We start from the raw sequence: 19,813 nt of genomic DNA on the forward strand, positions 1-19,813 counted from the left end.
GGAGGAAGATTATGGGGGTGTAGCTATGAATGTTAAAAGTCTTGTCCAGACCAAGGGACCTGGTTAGACTCCAGGTGATTGCATACATCTACAAGCCATAAGCAGCACGTCTCCTTGCATCCACCACATTCCACCGATCTAATCAGTGAAGGTCTGGTTTACACTTTTATTTCCTTTTATTTTAGCAACTATTTTTGCTTCGTACTGTATGTTCTTTTTTATATTATCCTTTTGTAACTTTTTATAACCATTGCACCTTTCTGTATTAAAGCTTTAACCCCTTAAGGACCAGGTTGTTTTGTACCTTAAAGGGGTTGTCCCGCGAAAGCAAGTGGGGTTATACACTTCTGTATGGCCATATTAATGCACTTTGTAATGTACATCGTGCATTAATTATGAGCCAAACAGAAGTTATTCACTTACCTGTTCCGTTGCTAGCGTCCCCGTCTCCATGGTGCCGTCTAATTTTCAGCGTCTAATCGCCCGATTAGACGCGCTTGCGCAGTCCGGTCTTCTTCTTTTCTGAATGGGGCCGCTCGTGCCGGAGAGCGGCTCCTCGTAGCTCCGCCCCGTCACGTGCCGATTCCAGCCAATCAGGAGGCTGGAATCGGCAATGGAGCGCACAGAAGCCCTGCGGTCCACCGAGGGAGAAGATCCCGGCGGCCATCTTCACAAGGTAAGTAAGAAGTCACCGGAGCGCGGGGATTCAGGTAAGCACTCTCCGGGTTTTTTTTTTAACCCCTGCATCGGGTTTGTCTCGCGCCGAACGGGGGGGCTATTGAAAAAAAAAAACCCCGTTTCGGCGCGGGACAACCCCTTTAAGGACCAGACACTTTTTAGGGATTTTACCCATGTGGCGGTTTTACTGCTCCATTTTTTTTCTTTTAGCTACCAAAATTATTTTTGCAGCGTTTTTTTTCTGTGACATATAGAACTATTTTTCGAATATCTTTTTCACTGACTTTTTTTTCCGTTTTTTAGTTTTATTGGGGGTAAAATGCTAAAAAAATTGATTTTTTTTAACATTTATAGTTTTTTTTAAAATTATTTTTATATTTACACTAAAATAAAGTATGGGAATGGGTTCCTCTATTTATTTCGGACGTTTTGATATATAGTTTGTATGGTTTTGGTTTACAGGGCGCATACGGCGACAGTTTTTGTTGGCGTCTGCTTTGTGTTATTCTCTTTCTTATGTATGTATTGTTGTTTTATTGTGCTATTTTGTCTTACTGATGTATGTAATTGTGTTTTTTACTATCTGTGTCCCTCATGACGTCATACAAGACCTCTGGGGGACATTCACCTTTTTTTTTTTTTTTTTTTTTTACTTTATTTGACACTTTCCCACTATAGCTAGGGCATTCATAGGAGCCCTAGTTATAGGGGAAAGCAACCCCTGTAGTGACATTAGTCACCTGCAGAGCTGCCAGGGTCTAAGTCTGACCCTCCAGCTCTGCAGTAGCAGGGAATCCCGGGAGGTCACATGACCCCCCGAGGCTGCGCACTGTATATCGGGGAAGCAGAAGGCAGGGAGGGTTAAAAACCCCTCCTGCCTTCTGCTCCGGGTTATCAGCTGTCACTAACAGCTGATAACCGGTTCAGTGCCTCTGACTGATTGCAGAGACAGGAGACTTGAAGCACCGCCGTAATTTTACTATTGGTGGTGCTCTAAGCCCAGGACCAGCCGCCGTAAATTTACTGTGGCTGGTCCTAAACGGGTTAAACTTTAGTAAGTTCAGTCCTTGCTGCTCTATAAAAACCTATAGTCCCTGGTAAAGTGTTAACTTTGAACGGTACATTACCACAGCTTAGCGATCTGATCTGCCTTACAATAAAATGATCAGTGGCGGCTGTGTGCATTTTTGGGGTTGTGATCTATGCTCCATCTTGCAAAGTGCGCGGGATTTATGAACTAGAAGTAGATCAACCCCTTGCGGTCGCACCCATGTCGCATGCTGAAAAGGACCAGTTCATGACATTGTGTAATATACACATTAGAATTTCCTTTTTTTATGCTGGATAACCCCTTTGAACTAACCATAGAGAGCAGGATAGATTTACTTTTACAGTCAGTTACTTACATCCAACTCCACCCACTATTAAAACTTCTTGTGAACCGCAATGAGCCATAGCACGCTCAGTTATCTCCACAAGCATAGCGAAGAGGGTTTCCTGTCAGGAAAAAAATATGTCCTTGTATTACACTAAACTGGAAAGACAGGCAAGTATCAAGGGGAATCAATTATACTTATTTTTACTAATTGTATATATTAATCATTCTACCACCTGTACATGATTTATGGGGGCAGTCATCTTGCCGGAGGTACACACAATAGCTTACAGATTCCCTTTTACAGCAGCTACATGAACATAGGGAACCTTGGGCAGAAGATAACTATGGGAGAGTATTGTGTGTAGGCTCTGTGTTATGTGCCAAGGTCATTGTGCAGGGAAGTGGAGGAGGTGAGCTATGACCATCACCTATGGTGTATCCTGTGTTATCTACCTCCAGCTCTACAATAAAGGTGTTACCTTTCATTATAATCCTGCATGTGATCATAATGGAATGACTACTGAGAAGTCTTCTCTACAGAACAGCGAGTGCCAGCCTAGTGTGAGGGCTATTAGTACAGTGTGAATACAAAAAGATTTAAACATTTTTAAAAAGTTTAAAAATCTATGTTTACATTAAAAAGTTTATTTACATAAACCTTAAAAAAAACCAACTTGACATGTCATAGGGAAATGTCATAAATACTGATCAGTTGGGGTCCAGGTGTCAAGACCCCATCAATCGCTAAAAGGAATAGGCGGAAGCTCTCAGCAGAGTACTGCGCCTGTTCCTTCTTGATAATAGCTGAATGAATGGGCACAGTGCTCAGCTGATTGCTTCTGCTTGTTTCTTTTAGTTATCAGTGGGGGTCTCAGCACCTTGATTCCCACCGATCAGTACATCCGACAAGCCAATTTTAGTTACACTTTAAAATATAAGTAATTTTCTGATTTGCAAATTATATTCAAGATCATGATATCTACCACATTTAGAGATCACGTATGCTATAGGAGAAAGTTAGTTTATAGATATAGGGTGTATAACGGAACCACTATGACAATACCATGTGCAACTATATACCTTCATCTAAGCATAAATAGACATAGTAACTGTAAAAACTATAGGTAGGTTTGTTCTTAATACGGGTATTACAGATATATCGCAGCATTAACCTGCAGAGAGAAGCAGAGATCTTCAGGTGTACAGTCTCCGGATGAGAGCATCTTGTGTGTAACATCCTGCCAAGAAAATGGGAAAAACATACTAGAACATTAATCTTTCAGTTACAAATAATGCTGTATGGTGGATCTGTCATTTTAACAAACATATACTGAAACTAGTATAAAGGTCCTCATAGACATTAGTCATCCAAACCAATTAATAACGGCGGGGCCAGATGACTACCTAATGTATATAGGGGTGGCTCAACTTCTCTATGACAGATGATGGTCACCGGGAGATAAGCCAGAGCTGTCTGACTGGGGTTTACCTCCCTAAAAACATGAACTTTCATCGGAATGTTGATGCAATTAAGACCCTCACTGATATGTTATTTTTCTGATATACACTCATTATCAAAAAAATGGCAGTCCCATTGAAAGGAATGGCAGAACGGATTAATGCATTTTCCATTTATTTCAATGGGGAAACTGGTTTTGACATACGAGTGTCTTGGGTTAAGAGCTTCGTCACGGAACGAATTAAACTCTTAACCTAAGGCACCACTGTATGAGAAAATGAACAGCTCAACATATAATCTACCCCTGTATCTAATCAGGACGTTGGTCCATTAGCTCTCAAATGTTTATCTGCATCTGGATCATGCAGATATTTACTGTCTTCAGTTGTGTTGATTACAAGGAGATACGTGCATATGTGGTATGTGATATGTATGAACTCTGCACATGATGTCTTCTTTCAGAAAATATATGAATATGGGGTATAATATGATTATGGTCGCCTGCAGACAGCCGGGTCGGATCCAGCTGCGAGAATTCTCGCAGCAGGATGCGGACCCGTGCCCCTGCAGAGACTTGCGGCTCACCCGCTCCCGATGTCTCCTCTCTGCGCTGTGTGCCAGCTGCCGCCCCAGCCGGCGCGTGCGCAGAGTAGAGCCGGCGGGTCACTAGTGACGTTTCTGTGCAGACCTCTGCGAGACACGCATAGAAATAGAACATGCCAGGATGTTTTCACGCGAACAAATAGCGGCTGTGTGCATAGGATTGCGTTATCTAATGCAATCCTATGGCAGCGGGCATGGGCGGTAATTCTGTGGGAAATCCCGCCCGTGTGCAGGGGGCCTATATAAATGTCAAAATTGTACACGCTGTCAGCAAAAGGGTTCCACGAAGGTACAGAGCTTCTCATTACTGAGGTCATACAAATCAGCAAGCAACGTTTAGAAATATTAATTTTGTAGTGTTTCAACAGACATGATTCTTGTTTCATCGCCCTTGCAATACCCTTAACAAAGGTATGAACAGAAATAGAGCAATCAATAAGAGCGGCAGTGGCGGGATATTATATGCTGTGGTTAATAATAAAGCAGTGCAATCTGTACATTTCCAATACAGGATCCAGTCAGACTACGAAGAATAACGTTAGCATTTTTCATTGCTCCGCAGACGAAGCTAAGTGCGAAACGTGTGCTTCGGGGCGCAGGGATTTCCAGATCCTCGGTTACGTGGTAACACTTTACTATATGCCTGACATTGAGATTGGTTGCGCCTATGGTATGTTTATATAAGCATTAGAGGCAAGCTACTCGAGCGAGTAGTGCCTTATGCGAGTACCTGCCCGCTCGTCTCAAAAGATTCGGGTGCCGTTGGGGAGAGCGGTGAGTTGCGGGAGTGAGCAGGGCGGAGAGAGTGAGATCCCCCCCGCCCCCGTTTCTCCCCGCCGGCACCCAAATCTTTTGAGACGAGCGGGCAGGTACTCCCATAAGGCACTACTCGCTCGAGCAGTTTGCCTTAGCGAGTATGCTCGCTCATCTCTAATAAGCATGATTTTCTTTGGGAACCTCCTATATGTGTGACCTAGGGGGATGGATCTCCTTGTATTGATGCTGCATTTCCTTTATGTTCTGTTTTTTAAATGCTTTTATTATATTTGTAATTCTCAATAAACTATTTTTAATGATAAATTTCTGCAGGCGTGTCTTGGACATTAATTTTTGGGTTTTCTAATACAGGATCCAGTCAGACTATGAAGAATAAAGTTAGCATTTTTCATTGCTTTGCAGACTGACTGAATCTTCTAGATAAAATGTCTGGAGTACATAGCCAAGGTAAGATTGACATGTACTAAATGAGAAAAAGTTCTATATATACTCAGTCCTCGCTGGAAATGAAACACACTCTTTCATTAAATTACTATTATGCAGCGCTCACGCTGACAGTTATAAGTACCACATCATATACTATACAAGCTGTCTATTAAAGTTATGGCTCCATTTCCTTAAATGTTAACATCTTCCTTAACCATTTTCTGATTGTCCAGGGCTGCTCGCACCCGTAGCTCTGGCTAAGCAGAGCAGTAAATCGATTTAGGAAATAGATGCGGGTGTCCCGCACGCGTGATCCGCGCCCATAGGGATGTATTGGACACCCGCAGGTGAGTAAATACCTATGGTATTTGCTCTATTTTCTGTGGGTCTCCCGCAGGCTTCCATAGAAGCCTATGGAAGCAGTCCATATTCGCGGCACACCCGCAGCTGAATTTCTGCTCTCCGATGCGGGAGCGTGGGAGAGCAGGAGTTAAAAAAAAAAAAGTGCACGGCGCATGCGCTCGGAACGCTGCCAGCCCGAAGAAAGAAGATCCGGCTGTGATGGACGGCAGATCCGCAGCGTCTGGACAGGTAAGTAAAAATCAATTTTGAGGCCTCATGTCCACGGGGAAAATCAGGCCCGCCGCGGATTCTCCATTAAGAATCTGCAGCGGGTCCCTCCTTTCCCGGGGACATGAGGCTGAAAATAAGATTATACTCACCTGTCCGGACGCTGCGGATCTTCCCTCCGTCGCGGCCGGATCTTCTTTCTTCGGCCCGGCGGATGTTCTCGGCACGCCGCACGCATGTACCTGGCACATCCGCAGGGCCGAAGAAAGAAGATACGGCCGCGACAAAGGAAAGATCCACAGTGTCCGGACAGGTAAGCTTAATTCAGGTACGGGTGTTCCGCGGATTTGGACGGCTTCCATAGGCTTCAATAGACGCCTGCGGGACCGTCCCCGCGGGAGACCCGCACGAAAATGGAGCATGTTGTGTTTTTTTTCCCCGCCACGCAATCCGCGCCTGAAGGGGAAAATGACATCCGCAGGTATTTAACTACCTGCGGGTGTCCAATGCATCCCTACGGGGCGCGGATCCGCGTGCGGGAAAAACTCTGCGGATTTAAAATGACAATTATCCCGTGGCCATGAGGCTTTACAGTGGACAACTGTTGGGTATGTAAGCACCTGACAGCTGTCCTACGGATTACCACCTAACATCGCTCCTGTCTTTTACTGTGATATTCGTTCTGGAGGAGGTAGGGGAGTGGGGCCTCAAATATAAGCCCTCCCCCATAAATAAGCCCTAGCTACACTACATGAAAAAAAAAAAAACAATACTTACCTAGCAGGCACCGTCTGGGTCACTCCCACCGTGCACTGCACTGCGATGGGCTTCTGTGCAGTTACCAGCCGCAAACAGAACATCACTTGCTGGTAACGGTGTTTGTAAACCCCGCTTCCAGCAAGCAATTGCTCTAATTGGTTCTCGAGCGCCACGGCTCAGCCAATCACTGCGGCGCTCGATGAAGCAATCACAGCCATCTCATTGAATGGCTGTGATTGGTTCATCAAGTGGCACAGTGATTGGCTGAGCCACAGTGCTCGAGAACCAATTAGAGCAATTGCTTGCTGGAAGCGGGGTTTACAAACACCGTTACCAGCAAGCGATGTTCTGTCGGCGCTGAGAACTGCACAGAAGCCTGCCGGAACTGCGGGAAACAGCGGGAGGGACCTGGACAGCGCCTGCCGGAACTGCGGGAGACAGCGGGAGGGACCTGGACAGCGCCTGCTAGGTAAGTATTATAAGACATTCCCCGAAAATAAGACCATGTGCCTCTTTTGGGGCAAAAAGTAATATAAGACAGGGACGTCTTTTCGGGGCAACACAGTAGTTGAATGCCTGCCTATTTACAAGGCCTGACAGTCGTTTTGTTTTCAGTTCTGCTAAAAGCCAAGCAACTCTGACAAGTGAGCAATGTTTTGCTCAATGCCCTGTCGGAGGCCTGGGTTTGCAGTTTCCAGCGATAACGGTGCCGTGTGAAGTTACCTTTACACATTCTGACTTGATCTACAAGTGAAATACTTGTCATCTGACCTATATAAACATTTCCCTGATGAGATTGTCTGGTAAACATTATCACAGCATGTTAAAGGTGACTGGAAGACAGTCCTCTACTTCCTAAGATGTTACAAATCACAGAAAAAGGGGTAAATCTATTAAAAAATCCCAGATGGCGGCCATACGTACTGATCCAGAGATACCAGAGCGGGTATGAGCACCACTTAGCAGCAGCATATAGAGCAGGTAAAATGCTATTAGCAGGAGGCTGCATGGGTGCAAAATACTGATCAACTACTACTCACAACATGTTAAAGCCAGACTGCTTCCTGCAAAGATTATGATAAATGCCAGGCATTAGGATAGTATTTGGCCAAAATATACCAGCTCACAACCCACCTCAAAAGTCCAGGTAGATCTGCAAGTTGCTGTTCATCAGTAGTTTGCGCATCTGCAAGCTCCTCCGCATTTTGCCTATTCTACAATGCTAGTGTAGGGACTTGCAAGACAAGGACCCTAAACGTGGCTCTTCTCAGGCTGTAACATCACTTTCATTGGTCACACGGCCTGAGAGCAGCTAAGTCCGAGCGCCTGCACAGCTGCTATGAAATGCACAGCGTTATGCCTGGCATGCAGTGAAGGAATAGCAATGCTCACACCAACTCCGTGGCCGCTTTAAATAGCTGTTTGGCGGTGATCCTGAGTGGCAGACCCCCCACCCCAAGGATATGTCATCAATATGTTAGTCCTGGAATATCCCTTTAATGAAATACAGTTTTGTTAAATCCCTTGAATTAAAAGCTAAAAGTCAACGCCTCAATCCCATACAGATAGCTTTGTATCAATGATGGTGTACAGAGGCAAAATTATGGCCTAATGCTGTTGACACAAATGTATGTTCATTTCTCAGAAAATATGGAAACATGTTTTACCTCAATATACGACAGAATCCCGGAGAAGGACACGTCCATTCCTTTCACAGTGTAAGGCAACTCCACAAACTTTTTGCCCCTAAGACGAAAATGAAGCGAAACCTTTACATTTACATAAGTAGGTAATCTTAAACTGGTCACACACAGTTACAAAGCTATTGGCTGCAGCAATTCCTCCAGACCCCCCCATACAAATATATGCTTGGCTCAGCCGAGCTTCTATGTGTTCTGGATAGGGAGAGGCAACTAACTTACCGTCACACTCCTCTGACAACACGCCAGACCCATTCCAATGATGGCAGAAAGTCAAGACAACCCAATACTCATTAGATGATCATCCAATAGTCATCTAAGTGTATGGCCAATTTAAAGGGCTTCTCTGCTTTAGACAATTTTTTTTTTACAGAAGGGTGCCTTGACAATAAGCTGAACACAAAGTGTCCCCCTATTGAAACCCCCCAAAATCACCTGCAACCTGTGGGTAAACCTAGCATTAGATGTTCAATTTATCTGCAGCGCCACCACAGGGAAAAGAAAGCATTACACAGTTCTCATTCAAATCAATGGGCTGTCTGTGTAATGCAGGAGAGGACAGGTCCTCCAGAGCGAGAGACACTCTTTGTAACCGCTCTCCACTCTGGCCAAAAGCCGAGGATTCCCAGCTCTATTCTATTAAGGCCCGATGTCCACGGGTGGATTTGAATTGCGAAATCCACGCGGACGATCTGCAGTTCAAGCCACCCATAGGGAAGCATGTGAGTCCGCACTTCAATTAACACCGGTGGATTTGATTTGCGGATGACCCATGCGGAAAAGAAATCGCAGCATGCTCCATTTTATTGCGGATTCCGCGCAGATGGGCTCCATAGATCTCTATGAAAGCAAGCGATCCGAAATGCATCTGCAAACCAAATGCGGATTTGTAGGTAGATACCTCTCTGGTTGATTGGAGACCAAGAAAGGAGGTGGGAAGGAAGGGGAAGGCAAACACTTGGGCTTGTGATTCCCCCCCCCCCCCCCGCAGACGATTTGGAGTTCATCTGCGTACATCCGCGCAAGAAAAAAATGAAATAAAAATCGCATCTGCGATCGCTGGCAAGCATTTAAAAATAATTTTCGCACTGACACGCAGGTCCTACGCTGTGGAAATCCGCGTGCCGTGGGCATGAGGCCTTACTCAGAATTATCTAATAAGGTATGTGAAGATGTGTTTTCTAAGCTGGACAACCCCTATACGTTTCTAGCTCGGGGGTCAGTTTTAAAGGTCAGATGATATGAGACTGTATAGAAAGGAAGCCGCCTCTAACGATAATATTTCGGCTCACAGGGCAGAGTCTAAAGGTTACATTTATACGGGCCAATGACTTGGAAAGCACATCAGTAGGCACATTCATTTGCTCAGTCGCCGGGCCCTGTGAAGCTGTACCAGATCAGCTAATGAACAAGCTAATGACCTTTCACAGGCTGATGACAGCACATCTCCCTGTGTGCCAACAACGATAATATTGCATTGGGGTACAACGACTGCATTAACAATTATTCCATCACAATATAAAGCCCAACGGCCTGGGTAAAGGCCTTTTAAATTAGCGCTGATCTCATCAGTGCTTGTTATGCAGCTCTGGTATAATCGTGTAAAAAGACCTTTACTAGAGATGAGCGAGCACGCTCGGATACAGCAGTTAATCGAGCAAGCATCACTCTTCTCGAGTAACTGCTTACTGGTCCAAGCAGGCTCGGAGGGGCGGTGGGTGGTGGGGGATAGCGGGGAGGAGAGAGATCTCTCTCACTCACCCCCCCCACCACCCCTTGCTGCCTGCCGCTCACCCCCACCCCCCGCCGAGCCTCAGACCAGTAAGCAGTTACTCGAGAAGAGCGATGCTCGCTCGAGTAACTGCTGTATCCGAACGTGCTCGCTCATCTCTAACCTTTACTTTTTTTTACCCTGAGGTGAAAAGTAAAATGGCATCCTATTCCAAAACTGCAGGTAGGAAAGAGGAACTAGTAAATGCAATGCACACGGATGGGGGAATTGATTAGTGGTTGTACACCTCAGAAATGGAATACAGGAGTGGCAGGAGCCTTATTTTTGCAAAAATTTGTAATTTTTGGGTGTTTTGCATTTCTCTTGTCACTGACAAAAAATGACGAGAAAAGTGTGTAGGATTTAGCGGGAAGGGTGGACCTCTGTGGGCCGACAAACTTAATTCCCACCAGAAATACGCTGAACTGGATGGACGTGTGTCTTTTTTTTGGCATTACATACTATCTTACTATGTTACTATATGTATGTTACAAATTAACAATGGCCCATAGCAGGCATAGACTTTTTTTCACATATACAAATAACCAGAGGTGCGACAATTTTATTAACAAGCCAGTACCTCTTGATAAATAAATCTGCTACAATTTTCCAATCTTGCGATAACTTGATTTCTTGTACTACAATATTGCAGTAATAAAGTAAATAGTAATTTTCATTGTTTCCTAGGCATCCACGTTATTTAATGCTGTAATAGTGGTCTACACATGAAGGCCCTGGGAGCTTTCACTAGGCTCCGAGCTGCCATGCTAAACCCATCAGCACCTGAGAGTGCATCCTGTGGGAGTCAATAGAATTCTGGAGGCCACCCTGGCTGGCTGTTTAGATGCGAGATCGTTTGACCACGGCATCTAAATAGTTAAAGGGGTATTCCAGGCTTTTTGATCTAATAACCTATCCTCTGGATGAGTCATCAATAGTTGGTGGATGGGGGTCTGCTGCTCGGGACCCTCGTGAGTCAACTGTACGTCCAGGCCAGATGTTGTCATCAGCAGTCAGCACAGGAAGTGGAAGTGCTGGCTTCATTCCCATTAAGCTTCAATCCCCTTTAACTTCTGCAATTGGAGCCAACTTTGATTACAGCGGTTGCCTGAGGCTATCAACAACAGCGAATAACCAGGTATCGAGTGCGGTTTGTTCCAGAACTAGTTTCATACACCCCTTCACGACTGCGTGATGTAGTCAGGAAGTGGTTAAAGGAAGGGACAATAGACTATTTCATTTCAGTGATCCTGATCCACTGCAAGAGCACCAATGTCGTTAGGTTGTTAGCGCTCATGCAGAACGTTTAGACAGGCAGATCACTGCTGACTTCTCGCTCAGCGCTTCACATTCTTCATTTTTTATGCTGGTTCAAAGTGGGTAATAACGAAAAGTAAACGAATAGTAAGCAACATTTTTGCATTTAGACGTAACGATTATCGCAAATTTTTGGTCGTTTGAATGTATATTTGTGTGATAATCGTCCCGTGTAAATGGCCCTTTAGCTACTGGTGAGTGATCCTCAGTATTAGGGTGCGTTCACACGAGCGCATAAACGGCGCGTTTTTGCGCCCAATCGTATAAACGTGACCATCTGAGGCATTGGTTTCCAATGTATTCATTCGCACGGGCGATTTTACGGCGCGTAAAAACGGCAACCCGAAAAAAACACGGAACATATGCGACCGAAATACGCGCCAACGCATATTCGATGGCCGAAAAGACCGTTGGAAAAGTAGGAACAAACGAAAATACGCTTTCTAGCTCTGGTCGTGATAGGCGAAAAACGTTCTTTCCGGCGATTATACACTGCGCTCGTGCGAACGTAAATACGCCTACGCTCGTGTGAACGCACCCTTAAGGTCATTAGTAGTTGATCAGCGGGGTTCCACTATTTGAGACCCCTGGCAATCAACTGTTATCGGACCCACTGTCAATTCGGATGGAGACAAAATCTGACAACTCCGGATCCACCTTGTTATGGAATTCAATGGGAGGTGTGCCTGAATTACCAACCCGGACAGTTGCAAAGTGGACAGAGCCATCAGTGTCTGCACTGGCAATGTCCCCATCACAGCTGATCACTGAGGGTTCCAAGCGGTACATCTCTGCCAATCAACTATTGATGTCCTATTCTGAATCAACAGGTTATTAACAGCAAAGTCTCGGAAAGCCCCTTTAAACTACAAGAAAATAGTTCCCTCATTACAGAGGGCAGTGAACAATTATAGTACCAATGTGCCTATACAGCTCAGTGCATACTCACTTCTTAGCCATCTGCTCAATGTTATAGCCAGGGCTCGGGTCATTGGAAATCTTGGACAAAACCAGAAATATAAAACAATTTAGTATTAATTCTAATAAATATTTTCATTAGGCAATTAGTAAATAGTGTGCATTTTAAAGGGTTAAATGATTGTTCATCCTAACAGTAAGACGTTCTGTATGAGATGTTCTCATTATCATACCTTGAGAACCCTGGCAAAGCGGTCCAGACAGTTTCCTACAGCAATATCTATGGTCTCTCCAAAAATCCGGTAGCGGCGCTCCGAATATGCAATGACCTGTGACGACATTGAGTTTGACAGATGTAATAATGACTTTTATGTTAATGTTACATAATTCCTATTTATCAGTACCAACTTTATATACACACTAACTTCTACAATCAAATGCATATAGATTCTTCTTTTTGGCAAAATATAGTTAATAATGGCAGTAAGAAACAGTAAAGAAGCGTTTCAATCCTCCCAAGTCTCACTGAACCTTCTCTGCCCTTAGTTTGGTAATAAAATCTGTCTTTTGAATTATCTGAGAAACACTGGTTGTTAGAGATAGCAGCAGCTCAAAAAGCACTCTGTCATGAATAGATATAAAAACTATTCTTTATTCCAACACCCAAAACATTAAAAGTATGCAGCCATCTTCAAGTTTATCCTTCTCATTTCTGACAGCACTCCCGTCCTTAGTTATGATTGCTAGAGATACGCTGCCTGAAAACTGAATTAAGGTGCATTTACACACAAAGATGATCACTCAAAAGAGGGCTTTGGAGCGATCATTTTGCATAATCTACTAATTGGAACTAATGCCTATTAGTACCAATTAGTAGCCTGTGAGCCACCCGAAGCTGAATCTATTCAGAGCACCACCCACTGTTCTCTGAATAAATTCTCATTGATTTGCCACAGGGCTGACAGCTGAAAACAGCTGAGACAATGCAATCAGCTGTAATCAGCGCTCCCCGGGCAGAACACGGCGTGCGGTCTGTCTTATCAGCTGTTCTGCTGAATGACTGATTTCAAGCCGAACTGAAATTTATCGTTCGGCAGAAAACTGAAAGATGGGCAATTTTACACGCAACAATTATCACTCAAAAGCTGTCTTTTGAGCGAATTTTGAGTGATAATCGTTGTGTCTAAATGGGTGTTAAGACTATAGTTGTTAAAGGGACAATGTCATCATCTTTGAGCCCCATAGACTACGTTATGGGGCTCAAAAGGTGAGGGAATGAGGAGTTCAGGGCGGTAGCTTTCACACTCACTGAGCGCACCCTGAAATGCAGGCACAGAAGGAGGCAAGCTGCTAGAACATAGAGCTGGAATGGGGCACTTGGTGAGCATGAAAGAAACCTCTGCAAACTTCTCATTCAATCCCCTTTATGCCCCAAAATTAGGTTATGGGGGTTCAAAAGTGATGACATTGACCCTAAAATAGGAGGAAACAGCTTATTAGCAGTCAAGCCATGCAGCCATTTATGTTCCCCTAGATCACACCTCATTTTTTGCTTATCATCTGTTTATATACTGGGAAATACTCTGATGTATGCCACACAGCTGTAAGGATCGCACATTGATTCCCATCGTATGGGAGGTATGACTGCTGGTACCACCTGAACGGATGCCAAAAGGGGCACTCTTGACATGTTAGACCCATTATATCTTATGGACACTTTCTAAAGCATTTTCTGAAACAATATGTGCATTTAGCCAAGCATGGGGAAAGGATAACAAAGGTCACCAACTTAAAGGGCTTGTGTCATGGAGATATCTGCCCATAAATGCCCTATATGCCCATTCATGAACACCCTTTATGGTGGACTCAAGCCATCCATGTATTACATTTTTCACCATGTAATTCTTCACTATGGCTGTTGCAGATGAATTGTCTGTTGTTCTCCAGCTAATATGGAAGAGGTGGCTTCTGACAAGACAACTCATTTATATGCACTTTTTGCAATATTGTTTATGATGAGGTATATACGTTTGACATCTGTAAGAAAGCCCTGTGCGTTACTCTGCCTTCAAGGACTTACCTGCGTATTGCCTCCACTTACATACAGCACAGTGGGATTTAGGGCTCCTGTAATTAATCGCCCCATTTCTATGTGCCCAATGCAATGATTCACGCCAAGCAGTGGCTTCTTCCAGAGTTGAGCGACTGTACGTGCCACTATGGCTACTGACAACAGAGGAGCTCCCATGCCGGGCCCTGCATAGTAGGAAAAGTTAGAAGTTATTGTAGAACTTATTAAACATTGCTTAGCAGCTATTATTTCTATTTACTCAAGACTAAAATGCTGGCTACTTTAACATGCTGGTACTCTGGTGAATCTCATCCCCTCCGCGACACAGCCAGGGGGGGCCGCAGCACTTTTCTGATCCTCAGCTTCCAAGAGGATATAGCCAATTGAGGGCCTGTTTGTTTTGCAACACGGTGATTTTCAATGGCAGCATTAATATACTACATAACGTACTGAAAAACTTTAAAAAGCCCCAAAACGATTGCACCATTGTTTCTGGGGTTCCGCTTTTACAACGTGCAGTATTGTGTGAAGAGAAGCTCACACAACTTTTTATGTAGATTAATTCCGCATGTAAACTTTAAAATAGTGTTCAAAGGTGAGCAGAAACTGTAAGATTGGCTTAGCCCATATAATTGTTATAAATACTATCCGGCTGCACAAGAACAAGTCGGATTCCACATGACCCCAGCTGGCGACCCCGCGTACCTTCTCTCTCTGCCTTGCGGATGACCATGGACGCTCGCCGTCGGTCATGCGCAGTACAGTTTTTAATATTTTTAATTTTTCCCGTGCCGTCGCTAGGCAATAACGCTGGTACCAGCAGCCTATCCACTAGATCAATTGCTGATGGGCTGCAGGTCGGATGGCTTCCATTGACTTCAATTGATGCCGCCCCTGTGGACTCCACACAAGAATAGAACATGCTGCAATTTTAAATCCGCTCGCGGAAATCGCACTCACTGTCCACTCATCTGAACATGCTGCGAATATTCTATTTTTTCAATAGGTGTGGAATACCGTGTATCATCCGCACGGGTGACAATCGCGGATTCCACAAGTGAAATCCGGTCGTGTGAAGCCGAGTATACACCTTTGGACACACAGCTACTGCCACTTTACCTTTTGTGTAAGCCACGCAGTCTATTTCCTTGGGTTGTATATTCGCCTCTTCAAGAGCCTCCTTGAGTACATCTAGAATACAGGAGCGATGGTGGCGGGCCGTGTCACCGGGCAGGAAACCTTCAGTATTGTACAGAAACGTAGTGTTATGCAAAGATTCCGAAAAATGTTTCAGCATATAATGCAAAACAACGTTTTTCTACTGAGAAAATGGTTCAGACAGTTAAAAATATTAGCGATCGGCAATGCTCCACATAGATGTTTCTGAAAGATAACTGATTAATAGTAGTGATTAATTGAGAAAAAGACCTAAACCAGTTAGGCTAATTTCACACGGGCGAGTGTGATATCGCGCAGTGATTCCTGGCCAGATATTGCGCCCGCTACTATACGATTTCCCTGCAGATGCAAGGCGTTTTTAAATCAAAACCATCTCATATCACTTCGGGGAAGTAGCGACCCTCTGCCATGGCTGTCAGCCGCGGCGGAAGATCGCAGAGTGTCTCGTTTTTTTTTTTTTAATGCGTAAACCTTGTATCGCCTCGCGTGCATCTAGCATGTGGTGCGATGCTGTTGCTGGCCCCATTGAAAACAATGGGTGATGCGAGGGCGCGCGCAAAGATAGGATGGGCCGCGATTTGTTTTCCACATCACGGTGTGATGTGGGAAAAAAGAAGAATCACTCGTGTGTATGACCCCATTCAAAAGAATGGGGTTCATAGTCGTGCGAGATTTGCAACACACAAATCTCCCCGATTTGCTCGTGTGAAAACGGCCTTAAAATCAACACATAATTTTTTGGTATTCTTCAGACTTTTCAGCGATTTTTAAGACAACAGAATAGAAAAAAAAGAGACATTGGAAGGGGTCAACGCCAATATTGCTGGTGTAGAGAACTGTGCGGGAAGTTTAATAGCCACAGCGTTTTATGAGTGCTGTCTGATAAATAAGGGAGTGGTCGGGGGGACGCAGAAGAGCTGGATGGTAATTTCATAAACATTTCAGATTTTGGCCAGAATTTCAGAAATGATTTAGCTGCCTCCCCTCCCCAGCAATGCTTCTCATTATACATGGGAGCGGGTGCTCCTGGGAGACGCGTCTAGCTACCAAACTCCTTGAATAGGCAGAGTGCACAGAAAGGCTGTACTCGCTAGAGCTGCTAGCTTGTCTTTTCAATAGGTGAGTGAAGTCCAAAGCAGCAGTGAAAGGGTTACCTTGAGAGCGGCCCCGCCCCTCCTGTGTACACAGACTCATCTACCTGTACAGGTGTGTATGGCTGTAGCTGTGTATAAAGGTTATCAGCATGATATTAGCTGCACAGGAGGGTGAAATAGGGTGTCTGCTGCTACACACTGGAGTGTCTATAGAGATATGTAGACTGCACAATGCCCAGGTGTACCCCTCACCTGATGACGGATCTCTTGCTGACTGGGCACAGAATGGGCAACAGATTCTGACTTGATACACAGAGATCTGATAGACGTAGCAGTTTTTAATACTACTGCTGCCAGCTTACTCGTTGGCATCTCATCCCACATTGGACCCTTGCCAGTCTGTCTCGTTTTTACATGAAAGTATAACTGTCATTTTTTTTCTAATGTGAGGATCAGGCAATTGGATGACATTTTTACCACATGCTTTTATGTGAAAATCCCACATCAGGTTTTGGCTTGCCCCCATGGCAAGTATTCAGGATCTATGCAGCTGAATATGGGCAGTAGGTGCATCACTCAACAGGATAGGTGCAGCGATTCAGGAAGGATATTCGGAAAAAAAGAAGTCCCTCAATGTGCGATTTAAGGGGTTTTCTGAGATTAAAAAAGTGGAAAGAGGCGGATAAGGGTGGAAAGTAAAGTAAAAAAATCCACACTCACCTGTCCAATGTCCTTCCCTGTCCAGTGCCACCACTCTGATCCCCACCAGTCTCATCCCAGAAGTGACTCAACCGGTCAGGTGCGGTTCATCACTTTCCGGCCTCCGTGGACAACTGTGCATACCGCTGAGGCCAGGGATGAATGGCACACGACCGCTGCAGTCATTTTGGAGATGGAAGCAGCTGGACAGGAGAGCACACAGACCCATTACAGCTAATTACGCTATTCACACGGCCTTTTTTCTATACGGACAAATTGTCCATGTGCAAACAGTTGCTGCATGTCCTATTCTCATCTGTTTTCACAGACAAGCGTATGGCTAGTGAAGCAATAAATCAGACCGCTCACGGGTGGCGATCACGCACTGTCTGGATCCTCAGATGGATCACAACGGCTGGGTACATAAGGACGTGACTACTTTCAGTCCCTCTCACCTTGCCCCGGAGGAGTGATGTAGGTTCTTCGTGGATTGCTTAGAACCTTCCCATCCTGAACAATGCCCACTCCAATCTTGTTGGCACTTCCTTCAAACCCCAGGACAATGGTCATTGTGGCCGCCTAAAACACACAAGGTGGAACATTACAGTTATTTTAACTACAATGTAATTCCCTGTAAAGATACCACTAGGGCTTTATACACTAGTAATAATAGGCAATACTAATACTGGATCTGAACACCTTCAAGAAGCGCTCTGGTTATTTGTTTTATGCCCCTATATGCAAACTCCATTAAAGTGATTGCCCAGGACTTTTCCTTAGGATAGATCAACAGATGATCGGCGAGGGTCCACTGCTGATCAGCTGACTCTCTTCACCTCTGTCAGTAATGCGGTGGCCGGGGTTGGTATTGCAGGTAAAGCACTCATTGAATTTAATAGGAGCTGCACCTGCAATACCAACCTGGGCTGCTGTACTACAGACAGCACGAGCTGCTTCCTGCGCTGTCCGTACTGACAGCGGTGCTATGAACCAGCTGATCAGCAGCGATCCCAAATGGCGGTTTCCTGACGGTCATGTACTGATGACTGATCCTGAGGATAAGTCATCAGTATAAATAAAAATAACAAAAGTTCCAAACTACCCCCTTAACTCTTGTCACTGGGTCACCATATGGAAGCAGATTACCCACCACTGCTAGTTGTGACTAGAGGCAGTTCTACAGACCCCTACAGTTATGTGTCTATGAGAAGAAGACAGGAAGTGTTGTCATGAGCACAACAGCTTCAGACTTCGAGACTATGAAGAAGGGTGGGTTCACATACTGTAGATTTCTTCTGCAGCAAATCCCTTTTAAAAATACATTAAAATACAATTTCAATATAATGGGTGAAATCCTAAATCCTGCAGTGTGCCCCAAGACCCGTGTGGATGGTTTTCGGTTAGGGGTTCTTTTAAATGGCCATGAAATGCTCAGGTCCGACTTGACTTGCTGACTGGCGGCATGTGATGCGGTTTTACGGGCAGTTTTAGATGCACTGCTGGGACTATTACTATCAGCCTGTACTGGACCAGTCTCACCCCAGCACATTACAGCCGCGTGTACCGGCCCGACGGCGGAATATACTACTTCAGGGGCTTAAAAAAAATACAATCAAAAAAAGTTCAATAAAGTTTAACTGAATAAAAGAAAAAATATATATTTTCCCCACCTAAACCTTTAAATGGATAAAATACCCCCCAAAAAGTCAAAAAAGCAACACGTAATCGATATTACTGCATTCACATTGGGGTAATAGGCTGAACTGGATGGACATATGTCTATTCAGCCTTACTATAGAATGAGCCAAACAAGGAAAAGATTCTATTTATTGAGCATGGTGAGCACCAGAAAATCATTTTCAAAAGTAAATTGCTATTTTTGTGTTGGCCTCCAAAAAGAATGCAATAAAAAGCAAAACCTGAAATGTACCTCAAAACGGTACCAATAAAAGCTACAACTAGTCCCACTAAAAAACAACTCCCAGAAAAATAAAAATGTTCTGGGTCTTAAAACGCGGCCATGTAGATTCTATAGTTTTTTTCTTTAAAAAAAGGTTTTAACTGGCAAAAGTAGTTTTAAAAATACATAAATCTCTATAAACCCGGTATGGTAGTCATTGTCCACTAAATAACACATTTACTGTTATTAACAAAACCCCAAAACAGTGGTGCAATTTTTGGAGGAGGGTGGGGGGATGAACTTAGCCCCCCCAAAAATGGACTAAAAGTCCTGCAACACATTTTATGTACCCAGAGTGATGCCAATAAAATATATACAACCCGTCCCACGATAAACAATCAAGATTTACGGTCTTGTAACGCAACAATGGAAATTGGCAAAAAATAGGTCGGTCACCAAGGGGTTAAGGGCGCAGAACCAGGGCTGTAATACACTGGTGAGAGCCTGGCACTAA

General features: G+C 44.4%; 1 protein-coding gene across 2 annotated transcripts in view; it reads right to left on the reverse strand.

Annotated features, from left to right (window-relative positions):
* Positions 1 to 19,813, reverse strand: part of OSGEP (O-sialoglycoprotein endopeptidase) — a 29,865-nt gene that overhangs the window by 9,665 nt on the left and 387 nt on the right. For both annotated transcript variants that reach the window (XM_066603727.1, XM_066603728.1), the window contains exons 2-9: positions 17,855 to 17,978; positions 15,547 to 15,666; positions 14,437 to 14,612; positions 12,590 to 12,685; positions 12,388 to 12,437; positions 8,318 to 8,396; positions 3,229 to 3,294; positions 2,085 to 2,175 (exon numbers count right to left, since the gene is read on the reverse strand). In XM_066603727.1, the coding sequence (XP_066459824.1) occupies positions 2,085 to 2,175; positions 3,229 to 3,294; positions 8,318 to 8,396; positions 12,388 to 12,437; positions 12,590 to 12,685; positions 14,437 to 14,612; positions 15,547 to 15,666; positions 17,855 to 17,969 (793 nt within the window). In that variant the 5' untranslated portion in view covers positions 17,970 to 17,978. The remainder of the gene's footprint in view (positions 1 to 2,084; positions 2,176 to 3,228; positions 3,295 to 8,317; positions 8,397 to 12,387; positions 12,438 to 12,589; positions 12,686 to 14,436; positions 14,613 to 15,546; positions 15,667 to 17,854; positions 17,979 to 19,813) is intronic.

The sequence above is a fragment of the Eleutherodactylus coqui genome, chromosome 5 (genome assembly GCF_035609145.1).
Source record: "Eleutherodactylus coqui strain aEleCoq1 chromosome 5, aEleCoq1.hap1, whole genome shotgun sequence".
Taxonomy (NCBI): Eukaryota; Metazoa; Chordata; class Amphibia; order Anura; family Eleutherodactylidae; genus Eleutherodactylus; species Eleutherodactylus coqui.